General features: G+C 50.4%; 1 protein-coding gene across 1 annotated transcript; it reads right to left on the reverse strand.

The window, feature by feature from the left end:
* Positions 1-1,565: 1,565 nt before the first annotated feature.
* Positions 1,566-20,873, reverse strand: APOL5 (apolipoprotein L5). Its single transcript, XM_059681673.1, has 5 exons — positions 20,566-20,873; positions 15,194-15,295; positions 8,087-8,207; positions 5,925-6,852; positions 1,566-2,604 (listed from the first exon to the last, which is right to left on the reverse strand). The coding sequence occupies exons 2-5, from the start codon at positions 15,222-15,224 to the stop codon at positions 2,455-2,457; spliced, it is 1,230 nt and encodes a 409-aa protein (XP_059537656.1). The 5' UTR covers positions 15,225-15,295; positions 20,566-20,873; the 3' UTR covers positions 1,566-2,454.
* Between the last annotated feature and the right edge of the window lie 3,558 nt (positions 20,874-24,431).

Consider the following 24,431-nt stretch of genomic DNA (forward strand, 5'->3'; position numbering starts at 1 on the left):
GAGCCTCTCAGAGAGGTTTTCCCTTATAGTCCTATTTTAAATTGCATTTTGCGCACCCTATAGTCTGCATTCTCCTTCCCAGGTTAATTTTTCTCCCTGACATCCATTAGTTTACATTATACTGTATAATATTTAATATGTTTCTTATTTGTTTCTCCCACTATCACCACGAGGATGTAAACCCCATGAAGGCAGGAATTTGTTTTATTTACTGGTTTACCTCTAATGCCTAGAACTATGCCTTTCACATGGTGGGTGTTCAAGTATCTGGGCGGATGGATGAGGATGTGGATGGATGGATGATGGAAGATGGATGTGAATGGATATGGATGGGTGGATGGATGGATGGATGTGGATGGATGGATGGATGTGGGTGGGCATGGATGGATGGATGATGGAAGATGAATGTGAATGGATATGGATGGGTGAATGGATGGATGGATATGGATGGATGGATGAATGGATATGGATGGATGGATGAGGATAGATGGATGGATGGATGTGGGTGGGCATGGATGGGTGGGTGTGGATGGATGGATGTGGGTGGGCATGGATGGGTGGATGATGGAAGATGAATGTGAATGGATATGGATGGGTGAATGGATGGATGGATATGGATGGATGGATGGATATGGATGGATGGATGAGGATAGATGGATGGATGGATGTGGGTGGGCGTGGATGGGTGGGTGTGGATGGATGGATGTGGATAGGTTGATTGATGGATGGTTTATGTTAGTGAGGTGACTTCTGTAAAGCACCTAAGGATGGGGGCTTCTTGCCAGGAGAACTAACCATGTGATTGGGAATTAGAACTTTCAGTCCCACCCCCTTAACCTCTAGAGGGGTTGGAGGTTGAATCAGTTGCCAATGGCCAATAAATTCATCAATCGTGCCTATGTAATGAAGCCTCCATTAAACCCAGACAGGGTTCGGAGAGCGTGCACGTTGGGGAATCAGAATGCTGGCACATGCCTCTCTGCCAGGCCCAGCTCCATGAGGACAGCTCCTTTTTTTGAGGACCTCGCCCTGTCTCATCTGGCTAGTGATTCATGCCCTTCAGGGTCCTTTGTAATAATCGGTAATCTAGTGAGTGAATGGTTTTCCTGAGTTGTGCGAGCCATTCTAGCAAATTAATCAAATCCAAGGGGGGATCATGAGAACCTCTGACTCGTAGCCAGTCTGTCAGAAGCACCGGTGTCAACTGTGTCATTGACTTGCAATCGGTATATGAGTGGGGCAGCCTTGTGGATGGAGCCCTCAACCTGTTGGATCACGGGGTAGACAGTGTCTGAGTTTAACTCAATTCTCAGACACCTTGTTCGTGTCACAGAATTGGTTGTTGGGGAATACTACACACCAGCACACATACACACAGACATACACATGAACACATACAAACACACAAATACACATACACACACCAATACACACACACATTGGGATTGGTCCAGAAACCCAAAAGACCAGGCTTCCTTCATTGTCAGCCTTGGCTAACATCACGGGAATGGCCTTCCATGAAAACACTCATCTTCTCCCACTGAGGCCGCGTTCAGCCGTGAGGAGGGGACTTCCTGCCGGTGATTTAAGAAGCTAATTGAAGAACAGCAGGCTGTCTCTTTCATTTTGATGTAAATATTTATAATGTGGGGGTTTTCATTTTATAAAACAGTAATTCGCATAACAGAAAACTTGAAAAGTACAGAAAGGCAAAGAGAAGAAGGGAACAGTAACCACAATTCCCTCTAAATAAAGATAGTTGCAGTGCGACCTCGCTGTGTGCGTGTGCGTGTATGTGTGTGCATGCACGCGTGCGTGTGTGCTTGTGTGTGTGTGCATGTGTGTGTGTTTCTACACACAGGCTTGAGAGGTGTTTCCTCTGGTTAGGTGAAAGGTGAGAAAGTATATGATAATTTTCATTCTGCTTTCCTCACCTAACTTGATAAAACAACATTTTCTATGCTAATCCAACTATTGAGCATCGTTTTGATGGCTACATAATAGTCTCTTACGTGGATGACTAGCTTGTATTGCACCAGTCTCCTAGTGTTGGAACATTTTAAGGGTGTCCCATTTTTCAGTTATAAATTTTGCTGCTATGAAGTGATAACTTCCTCCCAGTAATGGCTTTTCTCGAATCGCTGCCTTCTCCTTGCCACTGGGAATGTAGACCCTACCTAAGCTTGAGCAACAAAGACTGCATGCATGGCGTGACTGTAGTGACAGGGTGGGGACCGTGTGAGGAGTGGGGGTGGCAGGGGAGCAGAGCATAGCTTATTGTAAAACAAAGGGGTTTTCCCATTTGATTATAATTGCACTGTGTAGTTACCTACCATTTGGAAAATACACGTGTTCTAAATGTGTCTCAGCCCCAGTCTAAACTGACATGCATATTTAGGTCTCCTTGGACTCTAACCCTGTCCGCCCCCACAGAGTGTCTGATCTCTTGCAAATCTAGTCTGGTCCCTGGTATTTCTGGAGTCCCCAGGGGTTACCACAAAGCGCTGCAGGTCTCCTAGCACCCTCTCTGGGTGCCCCGTCGCAGGCAGACCTGTTCCTGGTTGAAGACTCGAATATTGCCTCTGTTGGGGCCAGCCTGACCAGCTAGGGCAAAAGGAGAAGGAAGGAGTTAGTCACTTCCGTGGCATGACTGGGGTCTCACACAGGTTCCCCTGGGCACCCAGCTAGCACAGGAGGTAGTTCTCCCACCTCCGGCAGCCTCCGATGGTCTGGTTCACAGCTGGGCCCACACGTGCCGGCACAATGGTGCTAAATAGCACTTGTGCTTTGAAGAACTGAATGCCTGGCCCTCTGGCTGGAAATGCACACAGGCCAGGTGACCGGCAAGGGCACAAGCCCAGAATGCATGTCCACGGAGCAGAAACAGAAGACACCTGCTTCTCTCACCGCCTGGCGCTTCCTCCCCACCTCCCACTGCCACCCCCTCGCCCCCCGCCCTGGGAGTACCCACTACCCTGTCCTCCTTGTGCCATTCCATTTACCTCTCCTCCTCCTCATTAATGGCTTATCTGGGGTCTGTCCCTCTCCAAGTTCCATGAAGTCAGAGACTGTCTTTTCTCATGGGATCCTCCGTGCCCTGCAGGCACCTGGCCCGAGCTTGTACTTGCTCCAGGACAGGCAAGGGAAGGGTGGACAAGACCCTTCAGAATATGAATCCTCGTGTAGAATAGTTTATCCCTCAAATCTCCCCCTGGGTTATTAAGAAGCTGGAAAATGTACCCGGTGGGTAAAAGGATATGGATGTACAGTAGAACCTCGTTTCTCAAACTTAATCCATTCCAGAAGGCCTTTTAAGAGCGATGTGATCAAAACTGAATCATTTTTTCCCATTAGAAATAATGTAAATTGAATTAATCCGCTCCAGACCCACAAATGATTCCCTGTTTCAACCTTTCTTATATACAGTACCAGAGGCTCGGTGCACGAAATTAGTGCAAGGGAGGAGGTTCCCCTCAGCCCAGCCTGCACCCTCTCCAATCCAGGACCTCTCGGGGGATGTCCAGTTGTCCTCAGGATCGGGCCTAAACCAGCAGTTGGACATCCCTCTCACAATCCAGGACCGCTGGCTCCTAACTGCTCACATGCCTGCCTACCTGATCATCCCTAACTGCCCCCCCTTCCAGCCTGGTTGCCCCCAACTGCCCCCCACCAGCCTGGCTGCCCCCAACTTCCAGCCCCCCTACTGGCCTGGTCATCCCCAACTGCCCCTGCCTGCTGGCCTAGTTGCCCCCAACTGCCCCCCTCTGCTGACCTGGTCACCCCTAACTGCCCCCCCACCAGCCTGGTCACCCCTTACTGCCCCCCTGCCAGCCTAGTCACCCCCAACTGCCCACCCCTGCCAGCTTGGTCACCCCATTCAGCCTGCTATTCAGTCTTTTGGTCATCTCTCACTAACCCCCCTGCCGGCCTGGTCGCCCCATGCAGCCTGCTGTTCAGTTGTCCATCTGGTCGTTTAAGCTGTGACGGCCCCTGGCTTTTTATATATTAGGCTATGTCTAATATACTGTTTAATTTATAAACACTTCTTCTCTTAAATTTATCAAACCACCCCCTACTAATCTTAAAGGAATTTTTTATATATCACTGCCTCTGAAATGCGACCACTGAAATGCTATCACAAGCTAACTGCTTTTCGTTTATCCAATCCACAACCGTTTCTCTACCTATTCAGTTGCCTGTGATTGCTGTTTTGTGAGCACTTTCACACCCTTAGCAACATTAGCATTAGCTAATTGATGCCTCTTTATTTTATTTTTTAAATATATTTTTATTGATTTCAGAGAGGAAGGGAGAGGGAGGAAGAGAGAAGCATCAATGATGAGATAGAATCTGGTGATTGAGTCTGCAGCCGGGCACATGCCCTTGACCAGAACTGAACTGGGACCCTTCAGTCTGCTGGCTGATGCTCTCTCTATCCTCCGCATCAAAGCAGCCTAGGCTGATGGCTTCTTTTTTTTTTTTAATATATTTTATTGATTTTTTTTTACAGAGAGGAAAGGAGAGAGATAGAGAGTTAGAAACATTGATGAGAGAGAAACATCGATCAGCTGCCTCCTGCACACCCCCCACTGGGGATGTGCCCGCAACCAAGGTACATGCCCTTGACCGGAATCGAACCTGGGACCTTTCAGTCCTCAGGCCGACGCTCTATCCACTGAGCCAAACCGGTCTGGCTGATGGCTTCTTTATGTTTTAAAATTATGCTAATTGCCAGCAACCAAAGCATTCCCTCCTTTGCCTGTTGCCTGCCAGAAGCCTTTTGTCATGCTGATACCTCACTTGAAAGGGTTGTCTGTTCGAAAATGGAAGTTTTGATCCACAAGGGAGACTTTTTTCTGTGAGCAACTTGGCCTGGAACCAGGTTGTTGGAGATGGGAGAAGTTCGAGAAACGAGGTTCGATTGTAGAGGAATGGGAAGAAAGCTCCTCCCTTTAAAACAGTGGGTCCCAAACTCGCCACACGCAGAACCACTAGGAGAGCCTTTGAAATGTCCAAAGCCCAGGTCCTACCCCACATCAGTTAGACCCACTCATCGGTGTGTGTTAAGGCTTCCTAGGTGATTTCAACATGCAGACGAGATTGGGAACACTTTATTCGTCCTTGGCCCCGTCACTGGCCCCAATTAATGGGTCAATGAATGAACTAATGAGTGAATGAATGAGTGAATGAATTTATGAGCCTCACAGTCTTCTGTGTCTCTTTCCAGCGTCTCAGGCAGTGGCCTTGCTACCTAGCCCCATCCCACCCTCTCTGTAGAATTAAGGAGGAATTTTGAAATTCTGCTTCATTTTCCTGATAGTCGTTTTCATTTTCTACAAATAGATAGTTATGTTTCTGAATAAGAGAGTCTAGGAATACAAACTCCTTTTCAAGTAACGATCCTTTCTCGACTCATTTGAAGTGTCGCCTTTATCATGAAATGCCAGACTCATGTCATTCAACACAACTAGGGCGCACCTGCCTTGTGCCCAGCACTACTCACCCGCTGCCCCCAGGGGGCGCTCTGCAGTAAGACAGCCAGCCAGCACCTAACAAATGGGTGATTTCAGAAATGCATTGTCAGCCCTAACTAGTTTGGCTCACTGGATAAAGTGTTGGCCTGCGAACTCAAGGGTCCCAGGTTCGATTCTGGTCAAGGGCATGTACCTTGGTTGCGGGCACATCGGGGGATGTGCAAGAGTTAGCTGATTGATGTTTCTCTCTCATGGATGTTTCTAACTCTCTATCCCTTTTCCTTCCTCTTGGTAAAAAATCAAAATATATTAAAAAAAAAAAAAAAGAAATGCATGGTCAGCGCTTTGGGAGAAAAGCACGGGATGCTGGAAATAGCAGGAGGGGCCACATTCAAGGGAGGAGTGTGGGAAAGTCCTCAGTTGTGACTATGAGCTTATTTCCATGCCTACCTGGTTAGCATCCCCACTCATCCTCAGCAGCCTTGCCCTTCTTCCTCTTTCCTGGTTCAGAGACGAGCTCCTCTCCAGCTTCTGGATGGTCAGCTCATAGCGCTGGGACTGCTGGTCCAGCTCCTGCTCCAGCTCCCAGGCGAGCGTCCTCAATTCCTCGGCCGTCTCCGTCCTCGCCCCCTCTTCCAGGTGCCTCCAGTTCTCCTGGATGCTTCTCAAGTCATGCATGAGCAAGAAGCCGGCCCCAGCTACACTCAGCATCCGGGCACCGCGGGTCATAGCCAGAGCAGGCGCCCCTGCCGCTCTCTGCACCCCTGTGGCCCTCCAGAAGGGCACACGCCTTGTGGCCACGAAGTTCCTGACCCTCTCAATGAAGCCGGGGTTGGCCTGGGCCCTCTGGAAGGCACGAAGCTGCCTGATGCTCCCGAGAGCGTTAACACATCTCTGAACAAAAATTCCTTTAGAGGAATGTATCTCTTCACCGGTTCCAGCCTCCGGGTCTGTGGGGAGACTCACCAGTCTGCTGGCTCTGTCTCTTGCTGCCGAATTGCTCCTATTATCTAAGACACTTGTCAAAATGTTGGTGGCAGCAGCTGCTAGCCCCAGGCTCTGCCCTGCTGCTGAGAGTAGCAGGCTCCCTCCTGTTGTCACCGGTGCCAGGGCCACACCCATGATGGTCATGACAGCGGACACCGCCCCCGAGGAGCTGGCCACCAGGCCGGTCTTGGTGAGCATCTTGTGGGTTGTGTCAACTTGGTCTGCGATGCTGCGAAGTTCGCTGATAGTGTTTTCCAGCTTATGCTTCCGCAAGGGAAACTCTCGGAGAAACATCATCTCCTCCTGGGACAGGTTCCCAGATGGCCTGAACCCTTCCTCCCGTCGCATCAGCTCCTGGACCACGATATAGTACAGCGCGTCGGCTTCATCCCTGCGGGCAGAAACAGCACACGTGTGTTTTCCCAGCCTGAGGCTGAAGACTTCTAGGTCATCTCAGGTCTCGAACGCACTCAGGGAGCAGCGCCCTGGGAATCAAGGTACAATTGGGGAGCAGTGTGACAGAGGGTGGCCCTCGGGCCTGGCCCCCTTGCCGGCAGGAGCTGGTGATGCGAGCCCTCTGCACGGCCTGACTGGTTGTGACACCGATGTGATGAATCAGACACAATATAAACGCATCACTGGCTTTCGTCACCAAATCTTTTCTTAATAAACATACCTCTGTGCATAATTTGTGCATCTGTACAGGCTGTGAGCAGGTCTGTCCTGGGAAATAGAGTACAAGAGCCTGTGGAAGCCATGTCTCCATTTCCATTTTTTCTATTTAAAGGGGATCTACCTGGAAATTGTGGTTGCTTCTGGGGAGGGAGCGGGAACCTGGAGCCAAAGCTTGAGGGACACTTACTTTTTACTGTTTGCCCTTCTGTTCCTTTCAAGTTTTGTATCATGTGCATGTATTAGACGTATATTAAAAAATGGTAAAATAACCTACATTCTAAAAAAAAAAGGTGGGGGGACCTGCAGGGAGACACCAAACATCACCTCTCCCCTAGGGGAGGGCTCATGGCCATTCACTCCAACACGCGAGTATTTTGGAAACTGGAAGTAAATTTCTAACAGAGGGTGGTCGTGCTTGGGAACAGCGGGTTCTACTCCGCTCGCGTGTTAACGGGCCAGGAGAGGCGCCTTGTCTTTCGGGATGTGGGGCTTCCAAAGTGGACACCGTGGGCCTGTGCCGGATGCTGCAGTCGACTTCCTACGACTCGTGAGAGTCTGACTTGTATGGCCCTCGGGTTCGTTCCACAGACGGGGCGTGGGTTTAGATATTGGAGAGTGTGTCTGTGGGAAAGGAGGCAGGGCTCGCAGGAAAACCCTACTGAGCCCAAGCAGCCCCAAGGCCCCAGAGGAACTGTTGACAATGGCGTTAGAGCCCTCTGCTCCCCGGCAGGGCCATCAGCAGCCTCAGGTAGACCAGCCAGCTGACCCCTCCCCAGGGAAGCAGGAGTGGCTTCTGACATCTTTCCCCATCAAGTCACTGCATGCCAGGTGTGTGCCAGATGCCGTTCCCGGTGCTGGAATTCCAGCAGCGAGCACACCAGCCCAGTCCCTGCCCTCACAGAACTCTCACTCTGGTGATTTCACCCCAGACATCGCTGCTGTGGGATTACCTTCCCAAGCAAAGTTGCTCCATCACCGTCTGCCAAGCCTGCCAATCAGAGAGGAGCCAGTGCATGTCTTCTCTGGTCATGGTGGCTAGGCCGTCAACGATGCTCTGGTGAAGTAGACCATCTAATTATAACATTTGGGAAAAAAATAAGCAAAATTGGAATGCATCAAAAATTGTAATGTCTCACAAGTTGCACATCATTTTTTGCCTAATGATTTTAAACAAACAAACTGACAATGCCCAGAGCTAACTAGGATGTAGTCAAACTGGGCATCTCTTAGGTTTCTGGTGGCTGTTGAATTTTTGCTATCACATATTTAGTCACAAGAATCTTTTGCTAATCATCCAATAACCCAACAATAGGCACCAAGATGATCAAGGCCATTTTATTTATAATATTGCAAACTCAGAAGCAAGCGAGCGTGCATTCCGTCCAGCCCACTGCATCTACTGTCCCAGAAGGATTGTCCGGTCCCTGCTCAACCCTTCCTGAGTTGAGGAGTTGGTTAGTTGTCTGTTCAACCAGGTCGGTGTTGGGCAGCAGACTATGTCACCCCAAAGATGCCTCTTTGATCACCCAACGTTTTGAGCTGTAGGCACTTGTAAAGCAGCAATGCAGGAGGCTTTCTCTGAGCTTCCCTCATCTGCCTACGGACAGATCCTCCAAAAGGCAGTTGGCTGTCCTGCGTCCCCTTCCCGGAGTGTCATCACTCAGGGAGGTTGACTCTTGTCACAGGAGAGGAGACTTGAAGTTGACACCACACCCAGGCACACTTTGTCACAAATTATCCTACCTCCCCTCTGTTCTTCCAAGGATACTTCATCTTTCCTAAAACAATCATTTACTCCCCTCAAGGAGGCCTGCATCGCCTCCCCTTTCTCTATGAAAATGGTACTTAAGACTGAATTCAAAGCCTCCTTAGGGAGTTACTCATTTTTCCCTGGGTCTCACCCATTTGTTCATGAAGAATATGTGCCAAAGAACTTTTCTTTTTTTCTGGTTGTTCTTTTATTACAAGGGTCTCAGATAAGAATGCAGAAGGCTAGAGGAAAAATTATTTTTCCTCCCCTCCATAGATAATGTTGCATAGCTACCCTTGCTTAGAATCTCTTATGCTGCAGTTTCCTGTGTTGCTCAGAAATCACCCCCAATACTGTTGATTTTTTTCATTTACTTCCAGTAATTTTTCAAATGCATATTCTTGTTCACATGGCTTTCATAGCATGCTATAACTGTGTCTGTTATTTTTTAAATGTAATATTGTAGGACAAGTATTGTCCATATTGCTACACCGTTGTCAGATGAGTATTTTTGACTAGAGGTTTGGTGCACAAAATTCGTGCACGAGGGGGGTTCCCCTCAGCCCAGCCTGCATCCTCTCCAATCCAGGATCTCTCTCACAATCCTGGATCACTGGCTCCTAATCACTCACTTGTCTGCCTGCCTGGTTGCCCCTAACTGTCCCCCTGCTGCTGGCCTGATCACCCCTCACTGCCTCTGCTTGCTGGCCTGACTGCCCCTAACTGCCCCCCTGCCGGCCTGGTCACCCCCAACTGCCCCCTCCCTACCAGACTGGTCACTCCTAACTGCCCCCGTCACCGGCCTGGTCACCCCTTACTGCACCTCCCCCCTCTGGCCTGGTCACCCCAAACTGCCCCCCTCTGCCAGCCTGGTCACCCCTAACTGTCCCCCCCTGCCAACCTGGTCTCCCTCAACTGCCCCCCCTGCCAGCCTGGTTACCCCCAAGTGCCCCCCTCTGCCAGCCTGGTCACCCCTCATAAACCCCAGCTGGCCTGGTTGCCCCACACAGCCTGCTGTTCAATGGTTTGGTCGTCCCTCACTAACCCCCCTGCCGGCCTGGTGGTAGGCAGCCATCTTGTGATGGTGTGAGGGTTAATTTGCATATTACATCTTTATTATATAGGATGACTCTGTTCTTTCATCAAGAGAGGCCAGCCTTGAGCAACATCGAACAGACTCAAACTACAGCAGGAAGGCTGGGGAGGGTTGTGGGGGTGGGGTAAGAGATCAAAGGACTTGTATGCGTGCATATAAGCATAACCAATGGACACAAGACACTGGGGGGTAGAGGAGGACGGGGGACTGGCAAGGGGGAGGGGGAGAGTAGACATATGTACTACTCTTTGTAATATTTTAAGCAATGAAACAAAATTTAAAAAAAAAAAAAAAGAGGGGCCTCCCTTCATGTTTATAGACACACTCCCTTCTGCGACACAGTGGGGTCTTCATGTGTTTGTCAATCATGTGAGTCCTTCATATGATGGCACTGACCCTGTCCTGGTTACTGTCTCCACGTTGGCTAATGACTGGGCCAGAGATTGGCTCCCACGCCCACCTCTGCTTTCTGGCTGCTTGCAGTTCTGCGTGCAGGGCCTGGGGAACTGCTTATATTTCTAGTTAAACTTGAGGAAGGAAGTTTCTTGCTGTTATCGTCTTGACAAACATGTGCCTTTGAGAAGGATAGATCCTGCTGCATCCCCTCCGACCCAGCAGGGCAATATGGCCTCTCCGGAGGCTCTGCTCTCTCTTCCCTTTAAGTAAGATTTGTCGCTGCTTCACATTCCATGCCAACGCTGTTTCCTACTGTCTCTTACTATTGTGTTTTCTAACCTGTGCAGGTTACTCTGTAGAAACAGTATTCTTTCTTCATACTCCTCTGGGCTTCACTGAATTAGTGAACTAAATGAATAACTCATGAATACATAGTGTTGGGTTTCTTTCCTATTTTTTTCAATACTTCTTTTTCTTATTTTGGTTCCATATCTCACTAGGCTAGCTTGAATTCTTAAATTATTTAATTTTATGAAATTGACTCCAGTATTTTACTGTTGGCAGTTGGTTTACAAAAACACTCTTTCACCTAAGGCAGTACATTTCATTCCTATATTTCCGTATTTTTATTAGGATGAGGTGCTGAGTTTTTAGACTCTAATGAGATTATCATAATTTTCCTTTTTTATTTATCCCATGAGTATAGTGTATTATGTGCATAAATTTCCTAATATTGAGTTATTCTTAAATTCCGTGGAAACCATTGCAGATTTTTGCATCAGTATATTACAGATTTATATGTTCTAGTATCGTATTCATTATGTTTGTCTTAGAGTCATAAATGATATTGAGCTATAGTTTTCTTTCCTGAAAACTTCGTAGAATATAGGTAATAACACATTTCTGGAACAATTTATATGACATGAAAGTTGCTTGTTTTCTGAAATTCTAAAAGAGCTTGCAGGTTTCTTTCTGTTTGCCACATCTTCCTGGGATGCTTTTAATTTTTTAAAGTTTTTAATGTGAGTAATAAACATGACCCCATTTCTCTTCACTGAGCCTGAAACCTGTCTCTCCCACCTTCCCACACACCTGTCCTTTTTAAAAAAATATATTTTTTATTTATTTCAGAGAGGGAGAAGGAGAGAGAGGCAGAGACAGAAACATCAATGATGAGAGAGAATCATTGACCCACTGCCTCCTGCATGCACCACACAGGGGATTGAGCCCACCACCTGGGCATGTGCCCTGACTGGGAATTGAACCATGGCCTTGGGAATCAAACTCTTCGACCGTGAGCCAAGCCAGCTTGAAGAGTAAAGAAGCAATAACAAGCCCAGAGGCAGTGCTCAGTGGTTGAGCGTCAACCTATGAACCAGGAGGTCAGGGTTCGATTCCCGGTCAGGGCACATGCCCGGGTTGTGAGCTTGATCCCCGATCATGCAGGAGGCAGCCAATCAATGATTCTCTCTCATCACTGATGTTTCTATCTCTCTTTCCCTCTTCCTTCCTCTCTAAAATAAATAAAAATATCTTTTTTTAAAAAAGAAACGTAGCATTAAAAAAGAAGAAGAAGCAATAACAAAATCCCTACTCTTTCAAACTGCACTTGGTTCTCATTGTCCATAAACAGGGATTTCTCATGTTCTTTGGAAAGGTGTTTCACAGAAGAAGAAAGACAATGGCCGATAAACACATGAAAAGATGTTTAACATCATGAGACGCCAGAAAATGCAAATGCAGACCACAGCGAGACGCCACTCATTGGTCACTTTGGCAGAAGTAAAAAGGATTCCGGGAGCATCCTGCGCTGAGAGAGGGGAGGGTGTGTTCTCAGACACGTGGCTGGAGCCTGGAATAGAAGCCTTTGGGAGGACGGTTTGGAATGTCAGGTAACATAACATACACAGGCCCGAAACTCGGCACCACCCTGTAGACATTCCTGCCACGCAAACACACTGGCGTGTACACAGAGACACGTGCAAGGCTGCCCACCAGGTCCCTGAAGTGGTGAAAACAAGTGGACACAATTTGAAATATCCATGTAGGGAGATGGTTTACAGGAAAGTACACCAATATGAGGTAAAGGCTTAGGATGTGAAAAAGACCGAGGCAAATCTACCCAAACAGACCGGGAATGAGACCTTGGATATATTAAGTTAAAGGAAGAAGGGAGGCGGGGAGTGAAGAATATGATCTTGATTTCTTTTTAAGTATTATCTATGTGGTATAGGACTAGGGAAACATTCTGGAAGGATTCACCAAACATGCTACTTTAGTAATAAAAACCATTAAAATAAAAGAATTCAATAATAAGGCATCTTCATTCCTCATTCTTTATCATAAATCTCCAACTCCTACAGGGGGTGCTGGTGAGCACATGGAAAGACACAAAAGGATCTGTACTAATAATAAAGGAATATGCAAATGGCCCGGGATGCCATCACAGTAACAGTAACGACCAAACAGCAGGCTGCGTGGGGTGACAAGGCCGGCAGAGGGGTTAGTGAGGGACGACCCAATGACTGAACAGCAGGGATCTGAGGCTGCATGGCACCAGGCCGGAGCAGGGGACCTCAGGCCACACCCCCCACCCTGGCACCAGGTCGGGGTACTTCAGGCCATGATGCCCGCCCCAGCACTGGGGCTAGGGGACCTGAGGCTGTGCCCCCGCCTCCGGTGCTGGGGCCGGGGGACCTAAGGCTGTGCCCCCCGACTCGGCAGGACCTGAGGCTGCACCCCTTGCCTGGAGGGGCTTGATGGGGGCGGGGCCAGCTGGGTCTGGGTCTCGCCCAATGGGGGTGGGGCCGGCCGGGTCTGGGTCTCGTGCAATTTCGAGGCACGGGCAGGTGGGCGGAGACTTGACTCTCGGTCCTGTGGTGCGCCCCAGACTCTGACAGGAGGGAGATTTTCATATACATTTTACTAATTTTCTTTCATCTCTGGCACTTCTATTATAGAGAAAGGGCAAAGAGCAATATTAAGATATTTCCTCTAATGAATTCCCTTTTAACGCACACAAATTTCGTGCACTGGGCCACTAGTTTTAAATATGAATACTGTCCTCTTTTAAAAATGTACACACGACATGTTTTTCTAAACTGTTATTTTGGCCCTCTGCATTATCTTTATTTCAGGATATCTCTTGTTTGCAAAAAAATTATTCAAATCTGATTTTGACTCAATTTGATACCATCTACTTATTACGGCTATTAATGGTTGTTCTTTATTGCCATTGCTCCACTTTGATGTGAGGCACATTAGCTGAGGAGTTCTGCTTTTTGTTTCTTTGCTCTGCCCAGACGGGCCCAGTGTAGGGCTCGCCGAGTGCTGCGCAGTGGCCCCTCGACGGCTCCGGGAGGGCGGGTGCCTACCTATCTCCACTGTCCCGTGCGGAGGGCACATTAGCTAAAGGCTCAGAGTTCATGACACTAAGTTGTTTATGTTGAAAGTCATAGCTGACTCTCTCCCCTGTTCTGGCCTAGAACAGATCCTGGGGGGCGGAGGGGGGTGGTTTACGCCACTTTATCTGGGGGAGGGCTATGTGGGGAGTGAATGGACTGAGGCTGGCAGAGCAGAGGGAAACCGGGTCTCCGCAAAAACCGAGCCGTTCCTTCCAGTGGGAGCCTTTGGCATTCATACCTGGATTAGACGTCAACAGAACCCTGACTGGTGTTTCATAGCCACTTTCACGAACCATCATGTTCCGTATCCCATCACATTTCTGTAGTTAAAAGTGAATCTTCCAGGCCTAGCCGGTTTGGCTCAGTGGGTAGAGCGTGGCCCTGCGGACCCAAGGGCACGTACCTGTGTTGCAGGCTCTTCCCTGGCCAAGGCCCTGGTCAGGGTGTATGCAGGAGGCAACCAATCCATGTGTTTCTCTCATATCCATGTTTCTCCCTGCCTTTCCCTCTCTCTTCCACTCTCTCTAAAAACCAATGGAAAAATATCCTCAGATGAGGATTTTTTTTTTTAAGTGAGTCTTCCTCTGGGAAAGCTCATAAAATCACATTATCTGGGAGAAGGAATAACGAACCTTCTGGCCTCGCCTCGCCACATCTCCCAAAGAGGGCACCGTCCTCCCTGCGTGGTTTAGATTCCCTGGCACGAGGGACACGCCTGGCACAGGTGGACCCCCCCTGTGTCCGAAGCCGGTGCAGTGATGCACACGGCCCTGCCCTCTCTGTCCTCTCTCCTCCCACAAGAAGGGTGAGCTGGCCCCAGCTTGTCCGTCTTGCCCCCTCATCCATCTCTCAGTTGGGCCCGCGAAGCTCATCAGCTGGAGGCCCGGCCCCTGAGACCCGAGTTTGGGTTTAGAGGGCGGAAGAGGCTCTCTGGGGTTAAATCTCATAATTAAATCCATTTGCCAAAGGGCTGTCTCCGGAGACCCAGGCCCACCCAGAGGAGCAGGAGGTGCTGCCCTGGTTTCCCTTCACCATGGTCTCTGGCAAGGACACTGCGTGAGGAGGTGTGGCTGGCCCACGGCCAAGTTCAGGGACTTCGGGGGTCCTGACTGCACAGCCACAGGATGACCTCCGACCTGACCATAGAGCCTGCAGCTGAGGGTCGCAGGGGCTGGAGGTGGTGATAGGCATATGGATTCTGATTTGGGGCTCACAAAATATGGTCTTTGTGTGTAAGGGACCCAGGATGAGATGCCTCTAACTGGGGGAGGAGTGTGAGCAGACTTCATGGGAAATAGGGCAAGACTGGGACCCGGACCCTCACCCACTTCCCAATCTCCAGGGCCCCCCATTCCCGGTTGAGATGGTGACCTGTGGTCAGAAGAAACTGCCGAGGAGAGGGGAGGGTTACCTGAGCGGATTCCAGCTGGTACCATGGCCATGGTGCCTCTAGGGCTCCTCGTGCTTCTCTAAAGGTGACGATGGGTCTGGGCCAGAAGAGACGCCGCCTCACCTGGTGAAGATGAAAGCAGACCCGCCGTCACTCAGGAGGGTAGTGGCTTCATACAGAGCGGAGACCTAGAGACACGGACCTGGGATTCAAAAACATGCAAAATCCACGGGAGGCGGTGAGCTCAGTGGGGAAGCGAGCTGAGCTGAGGGGGGAGCCCTGGGAAATGCCAACAGTGCCGAGGGAATGAGGAATAAAAGGAATCTTTAAAGACTGTCAGAGGAAGTGGTCCAAGAGGCAGGAGAGGCGGAGGGAGGAAACCGGAGTCTAATTCTTCTCACGCCATGTCTCCTTCCTGTCTGCAGTACGGTGTGACGATGATGCTCAGAACGTTCTGTGTGAACTCTTGGGGTGAAGATGAATGGACCAAGTTATCAGTTTCTCTTCTCTTGGCAATTGTCCAAGAGCAACAACAATGATAGAAGCGCCATCTATTAGAAACTAGGAAGAATAGGTTAAAAAAAAAAAAAAAGTAGGTCAAATAGGTTAAAAGGATGCCGAAAGCGACGGGAGCAAAGCTTTGGGAGGACAAGGGGACAGGATGCCAGTAATTGCAGATTTCGGAAAAGGTAGGCAATGGCTACAGATTTTAGGGGGAAAGCCCCTGTTCAAGCGGAGGGGTTTTCGCAAAGTGCAAAACTAACGTCCCTTTTTCAAATAGTAAGAATACGGTGTGCGGGTTGGCACTAGCCTGGGTTGGTTCCAAGAAACGGTGAAGACAGGAGTAAAGGAGAAACAGCCATATTTGTAGGATGCACTTTGTCCCTGAGACAGAGGGAGGACAGCAGCTGCACTGGGAACAGTCTGAAAGCTGACCAGTGCCTTTGCCTGGGAGAAGGGACGACTGAATCTCACGTCAGAAGGAGGAGTTGTGCCAGGACACAGCCCTGGCTTCTTCCTTATTTGAATCTCCCACCAATGGGTGGCCCACACAAAACAGCAGCCAACATAAGGTCTCCACAAACATATTAACTCAACAATAATAAAAACAACCAACCCGGTTAAAAACATGGGCAAAGGACTTGAACAGGCATGTCTCCAAAGAAGATACACAAATGGCCAAGAATAAGCACATGAAAAGGTGCTCAGCATCACTAATCCCTTAGGCCAGTGGTTCTCAACCTTCCTCATGCCGCGGCCCTTTAATACAGCTCCTCATGTGGTGGTGACCCCCAACCATAAAATTATTTTCGTTGCTACTTCATCACTGTAATTTTGCTACTGTTATGAATCATCATGTAAATATCTGATATGCAGGATGTATTTTCATTGTTACAAATTGAACGTAATTAAAGCATAGTGATGGATCATAAAAACAATATGTAATTATATATGCGTTTTCCGATGGTCTTAGGTGACCCCTGTGAAAGGGTCGTTCAACCCCCAAAGGGGTCGCGACCCACAAGTTGGTCACCCACAGGTTGAGAACCGCTGACTTAGGGTAATACAAGTCAAAACCACAGTGAGCTACCACCTCACCCCATTAGGATGCCTACTATAAAAATCCAAAGCACACAGAAAGTAACAAGTGCTGATGAGATTGTGGAGACATTGAAACCCTGGTGCACTGCTTGTGAGAATATAAAATGGTGTAGCCACTGCCAACACTACGGAGGTTACTGAAAAAATTAAAGATAGCATTACCATATGACCCAGCAATTTCACTTCTGGGAACACACCCAAAATGATTGAACGTAGATATGACAGATATGATCTGTGTGCGTCCGTGTTCATAGCAGCCTTATTCACAATAGCCAAAAGGTAGAAACAGCCCAAGTGTCCATTCATGGGTGAATGGCTCGATAAAATGTGGAATGTATCTGCAATGGGATACTATTCAGCCTTAAGAAGGGATGAAATTCTGATAATGCTGTAACATGAATGAACCCTGAAGACATCATGTTAACTGGTGGTTTTGTGTGTTTTTTAAAAATATATATATTTTATTGATTTTTTACAGAGAGGAAGGGAGAGGGATAGAGAGTTAGAAGCATTGATGAGAGAGAAACATCGATCAGCTGCCTCCTGCACACTCCCTACTGGGGATGTGCCCGCAACCAAGGTTTGTTTGGTTGTTTAGGTCATCAGGGCTGGTACATGCCCTTGACCAGAATCGACCTGGGACCCTTGAGTCTGCAGGCTGACACTCTATCCACTGAGCCAAACCGGTTAAGGCTGTTTTGTTTTGTTTTTAAAGATTAAGGAAGACAATTCGGGTCTTTTTTACAAACAAACTTTATAGCACTTCATGAAGCAGACCGTCTCCATTCGGAGAAATGCACAGTGAGTGGAAGGCAGGCAGCTCTTATTGGGTAAAAAAAAAGAGAAACAAGGAAGAGACAGACAGACAAGATCTGATCGGCTGGGGCCACACAGTGGACCTTGTTTGGGGTGAGCAGGCCCAGAGGTGTTGATGTTTGGGGATCGGCTGTGTCTGGCCCAGCAGGGCACCCACAGGAGCACGAAGGTTATCTGAGTTTTGCTGACGCAGCACCCCAGACAGGAGCAGCTCCATCTTTGTCCAAGAACAGTAGAAGGGTGGTTACCAGAGGCTGAGGGGCCTAGGGAGTTAGTGTTTAGTGGTTCAGTTTCAGTTTGGGAAGATGGAAAGTTCTGGAGATGGGCAGTGGTGATGGTTGCCCAACAATATGAATGTGCTTAATGCCACTGAACTGGACACTTAGAAATGGTTACAATGGTCGGTTTTATGTTATATTTTACTACAATAAAAATGCATATGTCATACACACAAAAAAAGACAGCAACAACAACAAGAAAAATAAATGGCAAGTAAAGAATACTTACCAAAAAGCCAATGAAAATTGCAAACACTGATTTGGCAATTAATTTTTTTAAAGCCAGGGAAGCAATTTCCCTGTCAATGCAAGATCCTAAAATAGCTCTGAAGGCTCAAGGAAATTAACTGGAAAGCTTAGGAAAGAAGAGACGAGAAAAATAAAGTCGTCACAAAAATAAATGCTTATTGGAATTCACAGAAGGGAAAAGAGACCCTATTTTTAAAAAATTACAAAAGCAACGCCGAAGACAGATGAAGAACGTGAGCGAATGAGGTGAAAACAAAGTGCTGAAAACTTGGGCCAGAATGTACGGAGTCAGGGCTCCGCGTGCTGATTGGATTCTCCAGAGAGGAAACCTGGGGAATGTGACAGCACGGACATTGGAGCGGCGCCTATAAAAGCTGTAAGGAAGATTTTTGTGACATGCTCTTCGTTCTCAGACACACGGAAGTAGAGATATTTTGATTGATACTATCTTACATTTGCTTTTTAGAATTTATCTAGAAACTCATAATGCTTCTCTCTTCTTGGCTTTTTATTCAGAACCGACACCCTTCATTTTGCAGACACTGCAGATAAACAAAAAAAGCAGAGACAAATCCCTTTGATCCCACCCCTCCCGGCGCCCAGCTCCCCCCCGCCCCCCAACCCCGCCGTCCCCACCATGATAATCACCGAACAACGAATATTTTGACTGGCATATCCTAATGTATAAAAAGCCAGGAGCCCTGATGACCTAAACAACCAAACAAACGACTGAACAAGCAGGCTGCATGGGGCAACCAGGCCGGCAGGGCGGTTAGTGAGGGGTGACCAGGCCGGCGGGGCGGTTAGTGAGGGGTGACCAGGCCGGCAGGGGGGTTAGTGAGGGGTGACCAGGCCGGCAGGGGGGTTAGTGAGGGGTGACCAGGCCGGCGGGGGGGTTAGTGAGGGGTGACCAGGCCGGCGGGGGGGTTAGTGAGGGGTGACCAGGCCGGCGGGGGGGTTAGTGAGGGGTGACCAGGCCGGCGGGGGGGTTAGTGAGGGGTGACCAGGCCGGCAGGGCGGTTAGTGAGGGGTGACCAGGCCGGCAGGGCGGTTAGTGAGGGGTGACCAGGCCGGCGGGGGGGTTAGTGAGGGGTGACCAGGCCGGCAGGGCGGTTAGTGAGGGGTGACCAGGCCGGCGGGGGGGTTAGTGAGGGGTGACCAGGCCGGCAGGGGGGTTAGTGAGGGGTGACCAGGCCGGCGGGGGGGTTAGTGAGGGGTGACCAGGCCGGCAGGGGGGTTAGTGAGGGGTGACCAGGCCGGCGGGGGGGGGGGGCGGGGGGGGCAGTTGGGAGGAATTAGGCTGGCAGGGGGAGCAGTTGGGGGCGACCAGGCTAGTGGGGAGGCAGTTAGGGGTGACCAGGCTGGCAGAGGGGGGCAGTAAGGGGCGACCAGGTCGGCCGGGGGGGGGGGGCAGTTAGAAGCCACCAGGCCGATGGGGAGGGGGCAGTTGGGGGCGACCTGGCCAGCAGCAGGGGGCATTTAGGGGCAACCAGGCTGGCAGGGGGGGCATTAAGGGGTGACCAGGCAGGCAGGCAGGCAGGTGAGCGGTTAGGAGCCAGCGGTACAGGATTATGAGAGGGATGTCTGACTGCTGGTTTAGGCCCAATCCCTGGGATCGGGCCTTAACCAGCAGTTGAACATCCCCCAAGGGGTCCTGGATTGGAGAGGTCGCAGGCTGGCTGAGGGGACCCCCCCCCCATGCACGAATTTTGTGCACCGGGCCTCTAATCTATAGATATAAAGAGCCAGGGTCCGTAACATCCAAAAACGACTGGAGAAACGACTGAAGCCAGGCTACGCCCGCCCGCCCGCCCGCCCGCAGCAGGCTCAGTGGGTGAGGACATGTGGCAGTGGGATGGGGGTGGGGGAGGCAGGCCCAGCAGAGGGCGGCCTGTGCTCCCCACATAGTGGCGGCGGCTGTGAGCACTCCTGATGGCCCACAGGCGCAGGCACCACCTCCATGCCACATCCCCACTTCCGTCAGTCCCACTGGCCCTGAGCCGCCTCCCCGAGCTGTTTCCAGCAAGGCCTGTGGGGAGATCCGCCCTTGGAGCGCCCGTGGTGGCGGTCAGTCCTCAGGCCCACAGCTCACAGCCTCTCCCCTTTCTTTCCCTCCCTCCCAGCTCACTCTCCTCTCGGAGCATTTCTCAGAATGAGGTCCCAGGGCGGGAAGAGGGTGAAGCTGCCTGCACCAGCCCAGCCCCTCCCAGCCAGGGAAGAGAAAGAGAGAGAGAGAGAGAGAGAGAGAGAGAGAGAGAGAGAGAGAGAGAGAGAGAGAGAGAAGGGAGGGAGAAAGGCAGGCCTGGAGGACTTCTGAGAAAAAAAGAGAGACAGAGAGTGGGATGGAGAGATGGAAACAAAACAGATGGGGCCTGAAGAGGCCTGGATGGAAGGGAGGCCTGTGGGGGCCAGGAGCTGAGATGTTTCACGGACCCCTCCCCAACTCACGTGTGGTGCTCAGGAGTGAGCAGGGGAGCCAAAGCCACAGCAGGGATGGAGGAGGGCGCCCTCCCCTCTGGAGACTCCCAGGATCTTCAAACTGCCTCCCAAAGGTGCTCCAAGTCCCTCTTCCTCTCTAGGCCATGGTGGCAGTGAATCCTGGCACACCACAGCACCCGGGGCACCAGGAGAGAGAGTGCCCGGCACTCACACTCACAACCGCACAGGCACAGACACACACAGCGCCCACCAGCTCACAGCCTTTTCTCCCTTTCTTCCCCTCACTCCCAGCTCGAGCTCTTGGAGCCTCTCTCAGAATGAGGCCTCAGGGCGGGCAGGGGTGGAGCTTCCCCCACCGGCCTTGCCCCCTCCCTGCTGCGGAAGAGGAAAAGGAAGAGGAAGAAAGGGAGGGAGGGAGGCAGGCAGGCAGGCAGGCAGGCCTGGATGGAAGGGAGGCCTGTGCGGGCCAGGGACTGAGATGTTCCACGGACCCCTCCCCAACTCACGTGTGGTGCTCAGGAGTGAGCAGGGGAGCCAAAGCCACAGGCAGGGATGGAGGAGGGTGCCCTCCCCTCTGGAGACTCCCAGGATCTTCAAACTGCTCTACTCACTTCCTCTCACCCCCTTCCAGGGCCTCTGCTCTGGATGGGGCCTTTGGAATCCAGGGCTCTGGGGTTTTATAACAGAGCTGGGGTGCGGAAGGATAAACAGCACCAAAGATGGCTGATATGGCACCCACCTCTGCCTCAGCTTGACCACTTAGTTCAGCCTCAGAATGCGGCACCAGAGGGGATCCCAACTTCTCCTCCAACGACTCTAGGGCCTCAGCCCCAGTGACAACTCCTCTCCCCCTTGGCCCTCCCTACAGCTGGTGTTTGCTGCAGCTCCGTGTGCCGTACTTAACCACCCCTTCCTTCCTGTTCCAACAAAGGAAGCTGCATCTTTGTATGTTATATGCATATAAACTTCGTAACGTTTTGGAAAAACGAAACAAAAATGATGACCAAGAGAATGCCGCAGTCAACGTTCAAAGTCCAGCTCAGGAGAACGGAGAGAAGGGAGAATTCCATAAGTTGGCTGATGCCAAGATATTTCTGAGTGATTGCCTGGCGTGTGACAGTTGTGTGGCTGCAAAGGAAGGAGTCCAAGTTTCTCAGCGGTGGTAAGGAGCAGCGAGCAGGCGGGCAGTAAGGAGCGAGGGGTTCCAGACTGCGAGAGGGATTTCCAACTGTCGGCTTAGGCCCATTCCCCAAGGGAATGGACATATGGACATCCCCTGAGGGGTCCTGGACTGCAAGAGGGTGCAGCCTGGGCTGAGGGACATGCATGAATTTTGTGCTCCGGGCCTCTAGTTATTTCATAAAGGACTTCACATTCATTTCCTCGCATTTGCTCCAAACAACCTTGTGAGGTGAGTGCATGTATGTCTCTTGCATTTGACAGCCCAGAGAAGCGCAGTGCGTGCAGGCGGAGGACTTACTCGGGTCTCGCCCTGTGGGTGTGGTATGTGGACGCCGGGGAACCTCCCTTCACTTGGTCTGCCTTTTGCTTCTGTGCTGGGTCCCCACACGTAAAGGCGCATCTCTCTACTTTGGAATTTCAGGCAGATGGGATGAGGCAGCCTTGAGCCAGGTTTCCAGAATCCAGGCCACACTGACCGCCGTCTGCTGCTCCGTGTGGACAGAGGACGAAAGGCTTGATGAATGAGTAACTGCTTATCACCAGGCAGGAGGAGGGACAGAACTATTTAGGTTTCTCCTCCCAATTGAACCTATGATGGTCCACAGCTCTGAGGAAAGAGTGTATTTACTTGGCACAGGGCCTGGTCCAGGCACGGCCCTACCGCCCCTGCTTTCTTTTCAGTCGTTGTGATATTTACAAAGCAGGACGTGACCCTGAAGACAAATACACCAGCCCATCTCACACACCAGCACTTCTCAGACTTCATGTGTCCCCAGGTCCTGGGGACCTCATCTGATTGCCGATTTGGGCTCCGTAGGTCTTGGAAAAGGCCTGACCCTCTGAGTTTCTAGCCACACTCCCAGGAGGCGCTGCCTGCCGGTGCCGGGTCCAACTTGAGTAGCTTGTGGGCAAGGAACCCTCGTCCAGGTCCCTGTGTCTCTCGAGTTCCAGGCAAGGCTTTTGACTGTGGCTCCTGGCCCGCTGACTTGACCCCTGGCGGTTTCCAGCCCTGGCCTCTGTTTTCATCCCCGGATGACCCCCTGGTCGACAAACACAAAGGGCCACGGCCACGTGTTGAATGGGCACAGTTTCGGTTTTGCGAGATGAAGCAAGCCCTGGAGTGGATGGCGGTGCTGGCTGCTCAGCGCTGAAATGGACTTTATACGGTCCATGTGGTGTTATGTACATTTCACCACACGTTTTAAACAGAGAAAGGGGATTGCATTTATCCAGTTTCAAAAAAAATTGTTAGCGCCACACACGGGTAAGTTGTGTTCATTCAGCTGCCCCAAATTCAGTTCCTCTTTTCTTTTTTTTCTTTTTTTAATATATTTTATTGAGTTTTTACAGAGAGGAAAGGAGAGAGATAGAGAGTTAGAAACATCGATGAGAGAGAAACATCGACCAGCTGCCTCCTGCACACTCCCCACTGGGGATGTGCCCGCAACCCATGTACATGCCCTTGACCGGAATCGAACCTGGGACCTTTCAGTCCGCAGGCCGATGCTCTATCCACTGAGCCCAAACCGGTTTCGGCGGTTCCTCTTTTCTTAAAATATTCTTTTGATCCACCTTCTGGACCTACAGAGGGGCCAACCCTAAAGCCTCAGACTTGCCCATGGCTCCAGAGCCTCGCTGGGCAGGCCTCGCTGGGCAGGCCTCACTGCACGGGCTGTGTTCGCCACAGCTCTCCCACCATTGGAGAATTCAGATACCAAACTGTGACTGCACCCAGATAAGGGTGATAGATTTTATAAATAACACATTTTGTAAAAGGAATGTAGGCAAAGAGGTTTGCTGAGGTTTCTGCAGGCCACGGCTGTATGGAGGAACCTGGCCCCTGGGGGGGGGGGCGGCCAGCAACACTCAGGGGGTGGCGGGGGTTCAATGGGCAGACGCCACCTTCAGGGAAAGCCTGGGCTGGATGGTTCCCAGGGAGTGCCCACGGTGCCCACCGGAGACTGCCGCTGGGGTGCTGTTGAACTCACTGGAGGTGATACCCACTGGTATTCCACCCCATGGCTGCTGAGCAGGGGTAGGAGCAGGAAAGTTCATACCAGAGCCTCCTCCCCCTGCAGTGCGCCCTCTACTGGCAAAGCTCAACATGGAGCCAGGCCCAAAGGAAAAAGGTCGAGAGTCCAGCTCCAAGGTCACAGCCGTGCACTCAAGGTCAAGCACTCAGGGTGGATTTGAAGCTGAGGTGCAGTGAATGGACACCGGGCACAGGGACAGAACCTTAGTGGTTGTGAGTCTGGGAGTTCTTTGTACTCTTCTTGAACGCTTCTCTGCGTTTGAAATGATTCCTAAGTTTAAAAAGTTAGCTGAAACAGGACAAAATAAGACTTTAGGGAGGATGATTTTTTTTTTTCTTTTTTCACTTTAAAAATTGCATTGGACTCTAATAGAGAATTTGATGCTTTTGGACTTTAAAAGAGTTTGATTTCTTTGAGCTTTTAACTCACGAGTGCAGCACCATTTGATTTTGGACTAATTCCCTTCAACTTTAATTTGCAAGGAAATCGAATCTTAATATTTCTCCCTGGGAAGTTTGCCATGGGAGGCAGTTTATATGCACTATGGCCTCTTCCTGTTGGCCTTTAGTATTGGACTATCTTTATGCTAAATCTTGATCTCATTGGGAGAAGACAGGCCTTGGGGTTCATTAATGTACTGATCTGACCCATCCTGAAACC

The sequence above is a fragment of the Myotis daubentonii genome, chromosome 2 (assembly GCF_963259705.1).
Source record: "Myotis daubentonii chromosome 2, mMyoDau2.1, whole genome shotgun sequence".
Classification (NCBI taxonomy): Eukaryota; Metazoa; Chordata; class Mammalia; order Chiroptera; family Vespertilionidae; genus Myotis; species Myotis daubentonii.